This window comes from Emys orbicularis, chromosome 5, assembly GCF_028017835.1.
Source record: "Emys orbicularis isolate rEmyOrb1 chromosome 5, rEmyOrb1.hap1, whole genome shotgun sequence".
NCBI classification, from domain to species: domain Eukaryota; kingdom Metazoa; phylum Chordata; order Testudines; family Emydidae; genus Emys; species Emys orbicularis.
Genome location: NC_088687.1, coordinates 9508427 through 9526177, shown reverse-complemented (window position 1 = coordinate 9526177; position 17751 = coordinate 9508427). Strand labels below are relative to the sequence as shown.

At 47.3% G+C, this 17751-nt stretch overlaps 1 protein-coding gene across 1 annotated transcript in view; it reads left to right on the top strand.

The window, feature by feature from the left end:
* The window catches only part of LOC135879199 (transmembrane protease serine 11C-like), a 56237-nt gene extending 39327 nt beyond the window's left edge, over positions 1–16910 (top strand). Inside the window, exons 6-10 of the mRNA XM_065405106.1 lie at positions 7695–7733; positions 11791–11986; positions 12720–12979; positions 13846–13988; positions 16749–16910. Of these exons, the coding sequence (XP_065261178.1) occupies positions 7695–7733; positions 11791–11986; positions 12720–12979; positions 13846–13988; positions 16749–16910 (800 nt within the window). The remainder of the gene's footprint in view (positions 1–7694; positions 7734–11790; positions 11987–12719; positions 12980–13845; positions 13989–16748) is intronic.
* The last annotated feature ends 841 nt before the right edge of the window (positions 16911–17751 follow it).

Sequence of the window (17751 nt, the reverse complement as noted above, 5' to 3'; positions counted from 1 at the left end):
CAACTTGTTCCAAAAACATCTCAGTCTGGAACAGATGCAATTATAAACTACTTATTATGGGTGATTTAATGATTATTAGATATTTCAATAAATGGTTAATCCATTGTTATAGAGTCTATCAGGTCAATAGGTTGCTTATAACTACAGTAACTCCTCACTTAACGTTGTAGTTATGTTCCTGAAAAATGCGACTTTAAGCAAAATGATGTTAAACGAATCCAATTTCCCCATAAGAATAAATGTAAAGGGGGGGGGGGGGGTTAGGTTCCAGGGAAATTTTTTTCACCAGACAAATATATATATATATATATATATATACACACACACACACACACAGTATAAGTTTTAAACAAACAATTTAATACTGTACACAGCAATGATGATTGTGAAGCTTGGTTGAGGTGGTGAAGTCAGAGGGTGGGATATGTCCCAGGGAATGCCTTACTGCTAAATGATGAACTAGCACTCGGCTGAGCACTCAACAACACATTGTTGTTAATGTAGCCTCACACTCTACAAGGCAGCACAAATGGAGGGAGGGGAGACAGCATGGCAGACAGAGACACACACCCTGTGAGTGTGAGAGAGACACGCGCATTGCCCCTTTAAGTACGCTGACCCCACTCTAAGTACATTGCCTTTTTAAGTAGATCAGCAAGTTCCCTTCGTCCTGAGCCTTGTCATGTCCCCCCCCCCCACCCCGCTCTATGGCGATGGGGTAAGTGGGGGGGCAGGAGCAGGGGGGAGGGGGACACCCTGACATTAGCACCCCTCTTCCCCTGCCCTCTCACCCCGCCCCCAGCAAGCAGGAGGCTCCTGGGAGCAGCTCCAAGGCAGAGGGCAGGAGCAGCACATGGCAGTGGGGGGAGGGACAGCTGAACTGCCGGCAATTAATAGCCTGCTGGGCGGCTGCCGCACAGGGAACTTAGGGAAGCGGGGAGCTGATAGGGGGGCTGCCAATCCACCCTGGTTCCAAGCCCCCACCACCTCCCTCCAACGGGCTGCTCTTCCTGCAAGCCGTGGACAAAGCAGGAGGCTGCCAAACGACGTTAGAAGGGAGCATTGCGCAACTTTAAACGACCATGTTCTCTAATTGATCAGCAACGTAAGAACGTTAACCGGGACGACTTTAAGTGAGGAGTTACTGTACACAGTGTTGTTGTAGCCATGTCGATCCCGAGATATTAGGAGACAGTGGTTTGGCCTTGGCCCAAGAAGACAGGACAGAACAGCACAGTTGGCACTAATTGCTAGCCTGACCAATGAGGTTCTGGAATAAATAAGCACCCCTTAGAGGCAGGGCTGAGGCACGCTATGGACGATGCTGTGGATTCACTTTGTGAGGCTATCCATCCAGTTCCTTTTAGGGCTGTCAAGGCTGTATCCCCACTTTGAACTTTAGGGTACAAGTGTGGGGGCCTGCATGAGGACTTCTAAGCTTAACTACCAGCTTAGTTCTGGTCCGCTGCCACCATTCCCTTCCCTGGGAAGCTTTTAGAAACTTTTCACCAATTCCCTGGTGAATACAGATCCAAACTCCTTGGATCTTAAACAAGGAGAAATTGACCCTTCCCCCCTCCTTCCTTTCACCAACTCCTGGTGAATACAGATCCAAACCCCCTTGGATCTTAAAACAAGGAGAATTTGACCCTTCCCCCCCTCCTTCCTTTCACCAACTCCTGGTGAATACAGATCCAAACCCCCTTGGATCTTAAAACAAGGAGAAATCAATCAGGTTCTTAAAAAGAAGGCTTTTAATTAAAGAAAAAGGTAAAAATCATCTCTGTAAAATCAGTATGGAAAATAACTTTACAGGGTAATCAAACTTAAAGAGCTCAGAGGACCCCCCTCTGTCTTAGGTTCAAAGTACAGCAAACAAAGATAAACACTCTAGTAAAAGGTACATTTACAAGTTGAGAAAACAAAGTAAAACTAAGACGCCTTGCCTGGCTTTTTACTTACAAGTTTGAAATATGAGAGACTTGTTTAGAAAGATGGGGAGAACCTGGATTGATGTCTGGTCCCTCTCCGTCCCAAGAGCGAACAACCCCTTAAACAAAGAGCACACCAAAGCCTTTCCCCCCCCCAAGATTTGAAAGTATCTTGTCCCCTTATTGGTCCTTTGGGTCAGGTGTCAGCCAGGTTACCCGAGCTTCTTAACCCTTTACAGGTAAAAGGATTTTGGAGTCTCTGGCCAGGAGGGATTTTATAGTACTGTACCCAGGAGAGCTGTTACCCTTCCCTTTATAGTTATGACAAGGGCCCTAACTTCACTCAAAATACATTTAAAAAAAAAAACACAAAGAAGGGGAAAAAACTAAGGCCAAACTTTTCACATTATTCATAAAGCCAAGACACCTAAATCCATGTGGAAGCACACCAATAAGTGCCGAGTACCCAGCAGCTCCCATTGATTTTTATTTTTTTTATGGGTGCTGCTCATGCTCATTGCTTGTGAAAATTATGCCATGTATTTAAGGCTCCTGAATCCTCACAGACGCTCTAATTTTAGGCCCCTAGTTTGGAAAGTCTTGGCCTTTGTCACCTAACTTTATAAACAAAAGTTTTTAAATTTTGACCTGAGCCCCAATTCCCTGCAGTGCAAAGCCTGCTTTGTGACACTCTAGTGGCTCAAAGCAGTCCTGATGCCAGCTGATCTGCTCACATGAGGAGTCCCTTTACCAGTCCTAAAGGGACCTTTGGTAGGGTTGAGCTCCTACAGTGTTTCCTATGCCCCTTCACTCCCAGCCCTCAGTGTAGGGAGCATGGGCCGGGCCACTGTGCAGCTGGCAGATCCCTGGCTGCCCCCCGCAAAAAAGTCATACTCCTACCTTAGGGCATCCGTTCGTGTACTTTGCAGGCACCTCCCATCATGCTGCCTTCCCCAGTGGAGGGTGGACGTGACTTTGCATGATCTGCACAGACCTACATTATATGGAATACTGTAAAACATGCTAAAAATGAAGCTGTACAGACATACATTAGGTTCCTTATAGACCAGGGGTTGGCAACCTTTCAGAAGTGGTGCGCCGAGTCTTCATTTATTCACTCTGATTTAAGGTTTCTCGTGCCAGTAACACATTTTAATGTTTTTAGAAGGTCTCTTTCTATAAGTCTATAATATATAACTAAACTATTGTATGTATGTAAAGTAAATAAGGTTTTAAAAATGTTTAAGAAGCTTAATTAAAAATTAAATTAAAATGCAGAGCCCCCCGGACCGGTGGCCAGGACCCGGGCAGTGTGAGTGCCACTGAAAATCAGCTCGCGTGCCGCCTTCGGCATGCGTGCCATAGGTTGCCTACCCCTGTTATAGACCTTTACACCTTCCCTGGAAGGCAAAATGTAAGTGGCCAAATTCTCCTTTCAGTTACATCCATGCAGCCCTACTGAAGGCAACAGTATAAGTCACAGCTGAATTTGGCCCAGTATAAGGTACAGTATGTGCCACTTCCGACATAAATAACCTAGGCAACTATCAGGTGCTAGAAGGGGAAGTAGAGAGAGAGAGACAGCTGCTTAGCAGTACAGATGAGAGAGACAGATCAGTGAAAACATACCAACTGAATTGCTTCTGGCACTGGCTGGAACAAACTGGCTGATTCTTTTGTCTCCCTGATTGGTTTTGAAACCTAATGTAAGTGATGGTAATTAATTGCAGGCTTTATACTTAAGCTTTTAATAGTTAGATGTCCCTCCATCCCAAGAGTGGCGAAAAGAAAAAGAAGTCGGTGTCACTATTTGAAATTAACAAAGAGGGAATGCTGAAAACATCTTATATCTTGCATTTGTAGAGAAGAGGTGCACTTTTTTGCTGTTCACTGCATCTGGCTAGAAATCAGTAAGAAATGAATGCTCCAATTCTTCTCATTGGGTAACCCATCAAACGTTTTCAGTGGGAGCAGCTGGGCACTGAACACTTCTGAAAATCTGGCCGTCAGTGTTTTAAATCAGTACATTTTGAATGACTATACTTTGGAAATAAACATCAATGTTATCCCTCAAAATCCGTAACGTTAAAATCAAACCCTTCCGAGCCTAGTTAAGGACTTATCCTTCAGAGTGGAAGTGAACACTTATACTGTGATTGGAGCCCACAACTGGCCACTTGATCACTGATCAAAATTCATCCAAGGGAGGTCTAGGTTGGACATTAGGAAAAAGTTCCTAACTGTCAGGGTGGTTAAACACTGGAATAAATTGCCTAGGGAGGTTGTGGAATCTCCATCTCTGGAGATATTTAAGAGTAGGTTAGATAAATGTCTATCAGGGATGGTCTAGACAGTATTTAGTCCTGCCATGCGGGCAGGGGACTGGACTCGATGACCTCTCGAGGTCCCTTCCAGTCCTAGAATCTATGAATCTATGAATCTACCTTTATTATGCCAATAATCTTTCATTATAATGAAGAACAGTGAATCATGGTTTAAAGTCAGTCATAAATAATTTCCCCATCCCTACAAAGTAACACAGCAGCTGCACAACGACAGCAGTCTATTCCTTTAACATTGTCCTTCCCTCTGCTAATGCTCACGGAAGTTAAGACGTGTGTGTGGACAGGACGGTTTTGGTTTTTGTATCATAACATACTTTTTTTTTTAACTTAATATAAGGAAATTAATTAGCCCAGGTACAGTAATTGCTGAATGCAAACAAACTGAATTCACTGAACAGATAGAAAGGAGTGTCAAGCCCACAAGCAGAATGCCACTGATATTAACACAACAGACAAGCAGTGTGATCCAAAGCCGATTTAATTCAGTAGAAAGCTCCCCACTGATTGCTGTTGGTTTTAGATCAGGACCCAGATATAGTAAGGTAAAGAGAAGGCAGAGGAGAGGGACGTGGATGAGGATAGGTATCGGTTGATACCCAGGTGACGGTAGAGAAGGCAGAGGAGCGGGACGTGGATGAGGATAAGTATCGGCTGATACCTAAGTGACGGTAGAGAAGGCAGAGGAGAGGGAAGTGGATGAGGATAGGTATTGGGTGATACCCAGGTGACGGTAGAGAAGGCAGAGGAGTGGGACGTGGATGAGGATAGGTATCAGGTGATACCCTGGTGACGGTGGAGAAGGCAGAGGAGCGGGATGTGGATGAGGATAGGTATCGGGTGATACCCAGGTGACGGTGGAGAAGGCAGAGGAGCAGGACGTGGATGAGGATAGGTATCGGGTGATACCTAAGTGATGGTGGAGAAGGCAGAGGAGTGGGACGTAGATGAGGATAGGTATCGGGTGATACCCAGGTGACGGTGGAGAAGGCAGAGGAGCGGGACGTGGATGAGGATAGGTATCGGCTGATACCCAGGTGATGGTAGAGAACGCAGAGGAGAGGGACGTGGGTGAGGATCGGTATCAGGTGATACCCAGGTGACGGAAGACAAGGCAGAGGAGTGGGACGTGGATGAGGATAGGTATCGGCAGAGGTGAAAGTAAGCCAGTCCGGTCCGGCATACCGGCAAGAGCCAGTATGCCGTGCCGGACCGCACCGGTTTCCATGGCGGGGATTTAAAGGGCTCCGGCGGGGAGCCCAGAGCCCTTTAAATCCCGCCTGCAGCTCGGCGCCCGGGCCGGGATTTAAAGGGCTCGGAGCTCCCTGCCGCTGCGGGGAGCCCAGAGCCCTTTAAATCTCCCCCGCAGCTCCGGCGGCTGGGCTGGGGCCAGGATTTAAAGGGCTCGGGGCTCCCCACAGCGGCGGAAGCTCCGGGCCCTTTAAATCCCGGCCCCAGCCCGGCAAGGCTTGGGGCTCCCCGCAGCCGCGGGAGCTCCGGGCCCTTTAAATCCCCCCCGCAGCTCCGGCAGCCGGAGCTGCGGGGGGGATTTAAAGGGCCCGGAGCTCTGCGGCGGCTGGAGCCCCGGGCCCTTTAATTTGCCCCTGAGCCCCGGAGGCTCCCAGCCACCTCTGCAGCTGGGAGCCCCAGGTTGATTTAAAGGCCCTGGGGCTCCCAGCCACAGCCGGTGCCCCAGGGCCTTTAAATATTGAGAGGCCCCGCCTCTTCCGGTTGAGGCCACGCCCCCTCAGGACTCCGGCAGTACCGGTAAGTCCTGTAAATTACTTTCACCCCTGGGTATCGGGTGATACCTAAGTGATGGTAGAGAAGGCAGAGGAGAGGGACGTGGATGAGGATAGGTATCGGTGATACCCAGGTGATGGTTGAGAAGGCAGAGGAAAGGAACGTGGATGAGGATAGGTATCGGGTGATACCCAGGTGACGGTAGGGAAGGCAGAGGAGAGGGACGTGGATGAGGATAGGTGTCGGGTGATACCCAGGTGACAGTAAAGAAGGCAGAGGAGAGGGACGTGGATGAGGATAGGTATCGGGTGATACCCAGGTGACGGTAGAGAAGGCAGAGGAGAGGGACATGGATGAGGATAGGTATCGGGTGATACCCAGGTGACGGTAGGGAAGGCGGAGGAGAGGGACGTGGATGAGGATAGGTATCACGTGATACCCAGGTGACGGTAGAGAAGGCAGAGGAGCGGGACGTGGATGAGGATAGGTATCGGGTGATACCCAGGTGACGGTAAAGAAGGCAGAGGAGAGGGACGTGGATGAGGATAGGTATCACGTGATACCCAGGTGACGGTAGAGAAGGCAGAGGAGCGGGACGTGGATGAGGATAGGTATCGGGTGATACCCAGGTGACGGTAAAGAAGGCAGAGGAGAGGGACGTGGATGAGGATAGGTATCCCGTGATACCCAGGTGACGGTAGAGAAGGCAGAGGAGCGGGACGTGGATGAGGATAGGTATTGGGTGATACCCAGGTGACAGTAGGGAAGGCAGAGGGGAGGGACGTGGATGAGGATAGGTATCGGGTGATACCCAGGTGACGGAAGAGAAAGCAGAGGAGAGCGAAGTGGATGAGGATAAGTATTAGGTGATACCTAGGTGTTGGTTGCTGTTCAAGAGTCATTGGACAACTTCAAAATGTTATTGAACAGGTGAGTTTTTCCACTGGCCTGCAAGTAACCAGAAACGGGGCTCTGGTTAGAAAGTGGGTGTTGTAGCCAGGGGACTATATTGATGTTTGTGGGCCTGACCCTGTGCCCATTAACGTCACTGACAACCTTTACACAGACTTCTGTGAGTGCTGAATCACACCATAGATATGGTGTAATGAATTGGGGGTGGAGGGTATTTCAACAGTGCCATCAATGCCACACAGTGACACACCAAATTATTAGTATTAATTTTATTCATTTTTTTCAGCCTCCAAAAGTGTACCAGGCACCTCCCAGTCCAAATAAGAAGCTGTGGGAGCAGCTCCTCAGGTGGTGCAGGTTGTCTTAGCTCCATTGAAGTCGGAGCCAACGCTGACAAACTACACCCACTGGGGAGCTGCGCCATGGTCCGTGCCATGAAGAGCTCACAGTCTCAGGGCCAGATTGTGTCTGACCCTTATGCTGCTGCAGAGTGTGATGGGGGAGAGCATACGGAGCCTTCTGCAGTGCCCAGGCCATGCTCTGGTCCATAGGAGATGGCTGGCTGCTTAGAGAGAGACCAAGCTGTACCCCATCAGGGGATATAATAATGGTGCACAGCAGGAAATATTCCACCTCCAAGTGATTCCTCTGTAGCAGTTCAGCTCCACCCCACCATTTACTATGGGCTGGGCCTAATTTGAGCTGCATTCATAGGTTAAAACCCCCTGGCTGTGCTGAACTCACTCTGTTTGTTTGTTTATTTCAGATATGAGGAGAGAGAGAGCTGAAAGCCTCTTCAGTGACTGTAAGTGAAAACACTGCATGGTTGGCAATTCCCTGAGTGTTTTATTTTTCTGGCCCTTTAAAAAGCTTCCTCTTTTTCTCTTGAATGAAGTTGACCTTACACTTTACACAGAGCCTGGCACTGTCATGGGGGATGCATCTTCCCAATTCCTTCAGGTTTTACTAGGGTGACCATATTTCCCAAAGGGAAAACGGGACACCACCTGGGGCTCGCCTGAGCCTCCCACCCTGCGGGGGGCTTGCCTGAAGGAGGCGTCCACAGTCTCCAGAGTCTGGCGCATCTGAGCTGATCTGACTCCATTACACTGTTGTCTGCTGTGCCATTGATGAAGTTGGATGCCTTTAGAATCGCAGAGGGAGTCTTCTCACCTGTTCCAGGTACTCAGCCTTATGGGACAGAGCGTCAGCCTTCCCATTTCTGACTCCTGGGCAATAGGCAACTATGAAGTCAAACTGGATGAAGAAGAGGGACCAGTGGATCTGTTGTTGGTTGAAGTATCAGGTTGCTCAAAGATATTCCAGGTTTTTATGGGCTGTGAGCACTTGGACAGGAAACCTGGCCACTTCCAGTAGAAACACCATTCCCCTCTCTCTACTACGTGGGTTTCCAAGGACCAGGTGAACCGGACTCCTTTTCACAGAAGGGTGCTCAGAGGAGCAACTAGGCTGGAAAATCCCTCAATGAATCACCGGTAGAAGTTAGCACAGCCTAGGAACCATTGGACCCCACTGGTGTCCTTTGGTGCAGCACAGTCGGAGGTGACAGCCATCTTGCATGGGTCCCTGGTTATTCACTCAGAGGAGATAATGTAACCAAAGAATTCTATTGTATCCTGGTCAAACTTGCATTTTTTGGGCTTTGCATATAGATGGCATTGACAAAGTCTAGGATGCCGTGGACATGCTGATCATGAGAAGCCTGATTGTCAGAAAAGATGAATATGTCGTCCAGATAAATGACTACATGGCAGTCTAACGCATCTCTGAAGATATTGTTTATGAAGTACTGAATTGTTTCTGGGGCATTGCACAGGCCGAATGGCATGACCAGGCACTCAGTGTCTGTACCACGTTTGGAAGTTGATCTTCCACTCATCTCCCTCTCTATTTGGGACAAAGTTATAGGCCCCATGAAGGTCCAGCTTAGTAAAAACCTTTGCAGAGCGGAGTCTTTTGTAAAAGCACGTTAATGAGAGGGAGAGGACATTGATTGCGAATTGTGACTCTGTTTAACACCCGATAGTCCATACAAGGCCTTATTGATCCATCTTTTTTCTTCACAAAGAAAATTGGAGCCCCAGCTGGAGACATGGAAGGATGGATAAACCACATTTGTAGATATTCCTGGAGGTAGTCATGGAGAGCCTGAAGTTCTGGCTCCGAAAGGAAGCAGATGCGGACAAAGGGGATTGGAGTGGGCTGAAAGTTGATGGGGCAGTTACAGCTGCAATGGAGTGGCAGAGCATCTGCATTCTGTTTCTCGAACATATTGGCAAAATCCTTATATTTAAATGGTGACATGGAGGCAGTGGACTGGACTGCAGTGGATAACAAGACTCCCTGGGGATTAACCTGCTCAGACTCGGAATCTCGAGGAAGGCTCCCAGTCTACGGTCCCCATATTTGGATTCCAGGGACAGAATTGTTGGCAATGTGGGGAGCCGAACAGTATTGTGCCTGCCCGCCAATGAATGCGTGGATCATAAGAAGTGTCCAGGGCATGCTGAGAACAACTGGAAAATGTGGTGCTCAGATAAGTCCAAACTGAAGGGTTTCTTGGTGACCCCGAAGAGTCACCACCTGCAGGGGTGTGGTCTGGGGGGTAACTGGGCCTGATGAAATGAGCGAGCCATCAATAGATTCCACCAAGTCTGGAGTGTCCTTGCGTTGGGTGGGGATCTGATGTACTCATACGAAGTCCTGATCCATGAAGTTGCCGGAGGCATCAGAATCCACCAGTGCCTCCAGGTGGACGTTGGAGATGGAGGGGTGCGGGCTTGCAGAGGGAGTTGCAGATGTGTCAGTACACACCTGGTCATTGTCAGCGTATCAGCAGACAGATACGGATGCTGGGTACCGATAAGAGGCAGAGAGCGCCACCCCCACCCAGACTCCCTCCTGGGGGCTGCGGCTTGGCATTCCCTGACCAGGGTGCAGAGTGGACCTTAGCAGGGCAGCCCAATGCGAAGTGTCCTGGTCTTCCACAGTACAGGCATAGTCCCAATGCTCGATGCTGCATTTTCTCTGTTGAGCTGCATGGGTTCGGGCTGTGGGGAAAGCACTGAAGGTTGATGGGCTGGAGACAGGAGGACTGGCAGGAGCTGGGAATTTGAACTTCTTTCTTGGCTGCGTTCCATCAGGCAGCTGTCAATCTTTATGCTGAGGTCAATCAGGACATCCAGAATGGGTGGGGAGTCCACTCGTGTGAGCTCATCTTTGATGTCATCATTTAGGCTGAAGCAGAAATGATAATACTGCACGGCCTCGTTCCATTCAGTCTCTGCTACCAAGCAGTGCAACTCTGTGGCATACTTAGCAATGTGCTGAGGTCGCTGCTGTGACGCCCGAAGGGTGGTCTCAGCTTTACGCTCGAAGATCGTGGCCACGGCATGCATGAAGTCTTCAAGCTGGCCCAGGAGTGGGCTTGCTTTCTCTAGGAGTGGGAATGCCCAGGCCAGAGCTTCCCCAGTCAGACGGCTAATAATGAGCCCCACTCTGCATTGGTCAGTGGGGAACAACTGCGGGCGCAGCAGAAATAGGAGCAGGGAAAGATTGGCCAGGAGGGATCTGTACTAGCCACTGGTCTGGACCCCTTGTCAGCCTAGTTCCCCTGTTTTAGAATTTGGGCTGCTCAAACGGTCAGGAGACCAGGTCATAGGCAGTCAGAGCTGGAGTCAGACCTAGTGGTTGGAGGCCGAATTCCAGAGTCTGGGGTCAAAACAGGGTCAGAGTCCGAGCTGGGGATTGAAACTGAAGTCAGAATCCGAATGACAGAGCCAAAGGTTGAGGCAGAGTTGGAGTCAGGAGTCGGAGCCGAGGATCGGAACCAGATTACCAGGAGTCAGGGAAGGGCAGGAGCAAGGCTGGTCAGGGTCTGGGCTGGAGCTGTGGAAGAGCAGAGCAGGAGGGCTTGGAGAGATGAGTGCAGGGAGACAGAGAGTCTGTGGACATGTGTGTTAAGCAGCCAGCAAGCTACTGCTGCTGCTAGGGTTAAGAACCGGCCTTCTGGCTTTCTCAGCCAATCAGGCCGGGCAGTCCATCAGGCAGCCTAGCTGGCTCATTAGGGTGTCAGGAGTACTGAGCAGGTGCAGCTGAGGGCCTTATGCCTGACAGACCGTCAGCTACTCCTGAATTTCCAGGTAGTAGCAGAAGCCAAGAATCTTGTCTTTGTCTCCTCTTGGCAAAGAGCTTGTCACCTTTCTTGTCAGATGCACACCTTGCTATGGTTATCCATGCCTTTGTCACTTCTGGCTTGGATTAGTGCAACGTGCTCTACTTGGGGCTACACTCAAGGACCATTTGGAAACTTCAGCTGGTGCAAATTGCAGCTGCCAGTTTCTATAGCAGTGTTTCACTGAGAGAGCATTGCATACACGCTCCATATGTTGCACTGTCTTCCAAGTCATGTCTGGCTGAAATTCAAGGTGCTGCTTTTTCTGTAAAATACTACATGGTGTGGGTCCCATCTGTCTTAGAGAGGCGCCTTATCCCAGCAACTGAGACCAGCTGCGACATTCAAACCGACAATCCTTGGAGGCGGGGTGCAGGGTGGAGGGCTCTTGACTCTAGAATTTGCTCCCCTTAGTCATGCAATTAAGCCTGAGACTGTTGAACTTCATGGCTCTCCACAAGCCTCATCTGTTCTCTCAGACTTTTACTTGAGGGGGTGGGTGTGGACAGCCTCCATATCAGGGACTGTTTTGAGTTTGACATTATGTCATTACAGGGTCTAATTGCATGTTATCTTACGGTACATTTTGTACATGTGCCTAGAGGCATCAAGAGGCACAATTAGTACATTGAGAAATGACTTACGTTCTCTCTCCCCATTTTGACAGTCTGTGGGTTACGACAGAATAGATCATCAAAATCAAAATCATCATCAACGTCAGAAAGAGTAGTCGGAGGGTTGGCTTCCGCAGAGCTTGGGGATTGGCCGTGGCAAGCGAGTTTACGGCAGAACAACATCCACCGTTGTGGGGCAACGCTGATCAGCAACACGTGGCTTCTGTCTGCAGCTCACTGCTTTAGAAAGTAAGTTCCCAGCTCTGAAAGAGGCTGCAGTAAGATGAGGTATGTACTGACCTGCACATCAAATGGTGCTCCATTCAAAACCAATGCCAAGCCCCGGAAGGGCCCTAGTAAAGTTGCAGCGTTTCAGGCAGAGAGCGGTGACCATTCTTTTTGAAGCTTGAGAAAATAGTTCCTGAGGAAAAGGCTCTGAAAGATGCTCCAAAGGAAGCTGCTCTGCCTAAGGTCAGGTAGAGCAAGAGGAATGACTTCGTGCTATCACAGCTTGGCCCAAATATACATGTTTTTTGAGCCATTAGGTCACCTTACCCCTTTCCTTCTATGGACAGTGGTGTGTGGTGTTCCCTGGAGCAGAGGTTAGAATTTGATGGTTCCATCACTCCTTTTTTGAATAGTCAAGGAGACAGTGAAGACTGATTGCTTCTGAAGGGTGTGGCAATATAAAAACTGGAATAGATTAAGGGTCAGCAAACGGCAAGGCAAGCACCTCTGGTTACCTGCTGTAGTGTGCTGAATTCGCTTTGTGTATTGGGAAGCTACCTGGCCACATTTATGATTTGGCCAGTGAGTAATACAGATGGGATGGTGCAGGCCCAATTCCCCATTCCACCAAGATCTTCCAAGGCTTTTGTAAGGAAGTATGGGTGAGGTTTTGAGCTACATACACTGGACCAAGTCTAGAGACCTTTATCTCCATGGCTTAAATATATCTACAAAGTTCTTTCATCTTTTCCAGAGCAAATAACCCACATCTATGGACTGTTACCTTTGGAACTCTTTTAAGACCTTCAAGAATGAAACGCTTTGTCAAAGCTATTATTGTCCATGAAAAGTACCGTTATCCAGCACACAACAATGATATAGCTGTCGTGAAACTCTCGAAAGGAGTTGATTTTACAAATACCATACATCGCGTCTGTCTGCCAGATCCATCTCAGATTTTCCCATATAATTCTGACGCTGTCATCACAGGCTGGGGAGCACTGAGCGACGATGGTGAGTGCCTCCATCTGCAAAAAAAAAAAAAAAAAAAAATCTGACGTTTTACATTAATGATGAGTCCAACTAACTGTTTAAGTGAGAGCAGCGGTGTGGCCACATCTTGTTTAATCCTTGCTAAAAATGCATAGATTTGTGTAACTATAAGAAACACATTCCGCATTTACTTGCTCTCTAATGTTGGGTTGGAAAAAGACAAAGCTGCCAGCCACTGAAACAGAAACTGGGGAGGAGTCTGACATTCTGTTTCTGTCCATACATTTGAGATTGCAAGCTCTTTGTGGCAGGCACTGTCTAGCAACGTGTTTGTACAGTGAATATGACAACAGGGTGCTGACCCTGATTGGGGTTTCCCAAAACCTTTGTGAGATATGTATTATAACCCGTGGAGCAGAGATGCAAACGTAGCTGGAGATAGGTGTCTTACTCAAGTTCACACAGTCAGAACAAAACTAGCCATAGAACTAGCCATCTTGGCGCCGTGTCACCTGCTGAAATTATTAGCCTCTGCTCCATTGTATGGTACTGTACTCAGGAGTAAATCGACTGTGGTAGGCCTCCTCTCCCACCTCAGTGATACCGCTCCTATGTCCTCATATGAGAGTGTGCCATCTTAATCAGTGACTCACAGCTCTTTACCACGGAACCCTTCAAGCCCTTCCTACAAAGTAATGTTGATTATAATGTATGTACAACTCCTCCCGTATATTACTTCAATCTATGAAAAGTGGTATACGCTGGAGCAGCTCTATTTCTTCTTAGCCCAGCCCAGCACTCTCACCCATGAACAGATGCTAAATGCTCCTTCCACATCTTAGCTAGTGCAAAGGATTTATATTTGTAGAGTCATTTTTTCCCTTCAGGCCCGAGTCCTAATGTTCTCCGGGAAGCAACAGTGAAACTCATAGACTCAAACACTTGCAATAGGAGAGAAGTGTACGATGGGGTCATCACACCTGGGATGTTGTGTGCTGGATACTTGGAAGGAGGAGTAGATGCCTGTCAGGTAGGTCTAAGCTCAATACTGAGAACTAGTAGGGAAAATGACTTTAAATGATTAAATATAGTGATCCCCAAATCTTAACTAATACTGTGTATGCTCCTTCCCTGGGTTCTTTGTTTATATGGGTTCTGATTCAACCAAGACTCTGGCAAAGAGGTTTGTAAAATAAAACAGTTTTTACATGCAATTTAGCACATAAAACTCATATTAACAGAACTAGGAGAGTACTTGTAAAATTCAAAAGTGCAAGATGGAACTGGAGCCCTGTAATTCAAAGTTGGCTTGTGCCCCATCTTTATCTACCATCATGGCCTGTACAGTTTGTCACTCCCCATCAGCTCCCACAAGTATTGCCATCTCCTGGCTTCCCTGTGTTGCTGCCTCAGCCTTCCTCCATCCCCGCCCTGCAGCTATTGACTTCTTGTTGGCAAGTGATTTGTTTTCTGCTAGGAAGTGGGCCTGATTCTCATTTACATTCAGGCTCTGCTCTATAAAGGGGCCTTAATGTGAGAGTAAATTGTTATGCTGGAGCTAGTCATGACAGCATAGTTAAGATGAATTATAGTTATGCCTATTTTAAGGCCCTTTTACACTGCTAGAGTGCAATAAAGTGGCCTTAGTATAAATGAGAATCTGTCCCATAAGGAATAAATTACTTTGTACTATCTCTCTGCTAGCTTTGACGCTGAGTGATACCTGACCTGCTTTTTTCCAGATAATAAAAATGAGGCATCATCTGAGTGTCAAACATTAAAAAATTCAACAGCAGCAGGCAGCCAGGACCAGACAGTAACCGTTCAAGAATTCTGAAGGAGTTTAGGAATGAAGTGGCTGAGCAATCGCTTATTAAAATGTGCAATCACTCATTAAAATCAGTTTCTGGTCTGGAGAGCAGCAAATGTACCTATCTTTTTTAAAAGGTGCTAGGGCTGATCTTTGGCATTACGGAGCAGTGAGACAGCTTCAGGACCAGGAAAACTGGTTGAAACAATAATTAAAGATTGTTATAAAACAACAAGATGTACATGGGATGCTGCAATGTTTGACGTGCAGACTGCCAGGATCATATCCAAACAAAAACTGTCTCCATGGCAATATTTTAAACATTTCTATTGAGGTTCTGAAAAGTTCATCTAAACGTTGAGTCTAAATACTTAACAGCTCCCCATTATGGCCCCAATCCTGCAAAGAGTTCTGCATGTGCTTAACTTTATGCATATGAGTATTCCCATTCAATTCAATGTGCATGAAATTATTATATGCAAAAGTCTTTGCAGGATTGGGGCCTAAATATCTTCAGTCCAGATAACCTAGTTCCTGTGTTCCCATTCTACTCCACATAGAAAAGGGCTGTCATTTATATCTTTCAGTAAAGTTGGGGAGGGGAAGGGAATATATTCCCTGTTATACCAGAACTAACTTGCCTGAAATCCCGTAAACTTCCCAGACCAATCTGATTTATGTGTGATGCTATTTACACAGTGTCTGAATTTAAAATCTGAGAGAGGCTAATGTGTTTAACATTTAAAGAAATGTCATCAACTTAAAAACCACAGTTCTGACTGAAAACTTAGTTTTGACCTACTATAGTTACAAGTAACACCTAAGATTGTTTAGAAGGAAAAGGATTGCGGGGAAAATATTGTTCTTGTTCCGTTTGCTGTGCACGTTTGACAGCACTTTGTGTACAGCTGTTTTACTGTTTCCTCTGATTTCAGTGGGCTTCAGATCAAGTCCTTAGTCAGGTTCCCCTGTTGAGAGAGAAACTTAACAAATTATAATTGGGAAATGGGATTGTAAAACCACAGAAACTGGCAGGGGGACTCCTTGGCTGGCAAAGAACCACAGCTTATCATGTAGGGCAGTGGCTCTCAACCTTTCCAGACTACTGTACCCCTTTCAACAGTCTGATTTGTCTTGTGTACCCTCAAGTTTCACCCCACTTAAAAACTACTTGCTTACAAAATCAGACATAAAAATACAAAAGTGTCACAGCACACTGTTACTGACAAATTGCTGACTTCCTCATTTTTACCATATAATTATAAAATAAATCAAATGGAATATAAATATTGTACTTACGTTTCAGTGTATCTTATATAGTGCAGGTTAAACAAGTCCTTGTCTGTATGAAATTTTAGTTTGTACTGACTTTGCTAGCGCTTTTTATGTAGCCTGCTGTAAAATTAGGCAAATATTTAGTGAGTTGATGTAACCCCGGAAGACCTCTGAGTACCCCCCGGGGTATGCGTACCTCTGGTTGAGAATCAGTGCTGTAGGGCACATCTGCACGGCAAATGAAGGTGTGAGTGTAGCATGGGGAGACATGCCCATGGTAGCTTTAGTCTAGCTAGTGTGGATAACAGTAGTAGTGAAGACGTGGTGGCACGGGCTTCGGCGCGGACTAGCCATCTCAGTACAAGCCCACCAGGGACTCCGGATACCTACTCTGGTTGCTGGCCCATGCTGAAGTTGGTGTCGCCACATCTTCACTACTGTTGTTACCCGTGCCAGCTAGATTAAAACTCACATGGGTATGCCTACCTGTGCTGCAATCATACCTTCATTTGCGGGATAGATGTACCCTTAGTTTTTGGAAAGTGACTAAGTTCCAGGTTGATGGTGTTCCTTTAAATAATGCTCTCTTCCCATCTTCCATCAAAGGAAGCTGTCCCTTTCCATACCCTATTGCCTGTGAAAATAGCTATATTTTCCTTTCTGGTACACTCAATTTCTTTTTTCTCTTTTTTCCTCCTCTCATAGGGTGACTCTGGTGGCCCACTGGTTAGTCCAGATTCTAGAGGAATGTGGTACCTCGTGGGAATAGTGAGCTGGGGAGATGAATGTGCTAAACCAAATAAGCCGGGAGTCTACACACGAGTGACTTACTATCGGGACTGGATCACCTCAAAAATTGGCCTCTAATGCAGCAGAAGTCACAACTGGACTAAGCTACACAGGCTGTATGCAGGTCATACTTGTCTGTAACTCTACAAGGTGTCATTTAATCTATATATCCCTACATCAATTCCTGTCCAAAACAAGTGCTAGCTTCGCTGCTGGAGATGCCATAGCCCCTTGTGAATTTACACTGAATGTGTGAGATCACCTGCCTCCTCTCCAAACTCCGAATCACTCTGGCCTATTAGAGGAGAGGAAAGCACCCCATCAAAATGAAAAAAAGCTGCTGATTTATTTATTTTACTAGTTAAAAAGTGTATGTACTTTCCCCAGGAAAGGAGAGTTACCTGTCCCAAGGTCTGATGATTCCCCCAGCCTTGCTACCCTCCTCCTCCTCCACTGGGGCCCAAAGGCTTAGCCACTTTTATTCTAGCCAGGCAAGGCTGGACAGTTTCTCCTTTCAGAGCCTATCAGCACAGTTCACCAATCACAGGACACTGGTTGCAATTAAGGCTCAGGGCATTTCCCTCCAGTTGCTGAGAGCCTGGCCTCCCCCACTGCTCCAGAACATGGAATGAGGAGGACTAGAGATAAACTAGAGTATACAGCATGGCAGTGCAGGGTCCTGGCGCTAGGGCACTGCACTTAATCTTAAACTGCAACATCACTGCTGACCTCAGAACTCTGTTGGAACCAAAGGCAGGTAGCACTGCCTTCTCCTGCAACAGTAAGTAGCGCTGTGCCAGTGAGTACATAACTTGGATGTGACGCCACCTTCAGCTCTCTTGACGAAGCCAGGGGCTACGATGAGGGGTCATGGCTGCTGTGAAGAAACTTCAGAGGGAGTTTTGGAGCTCCCAAGAGA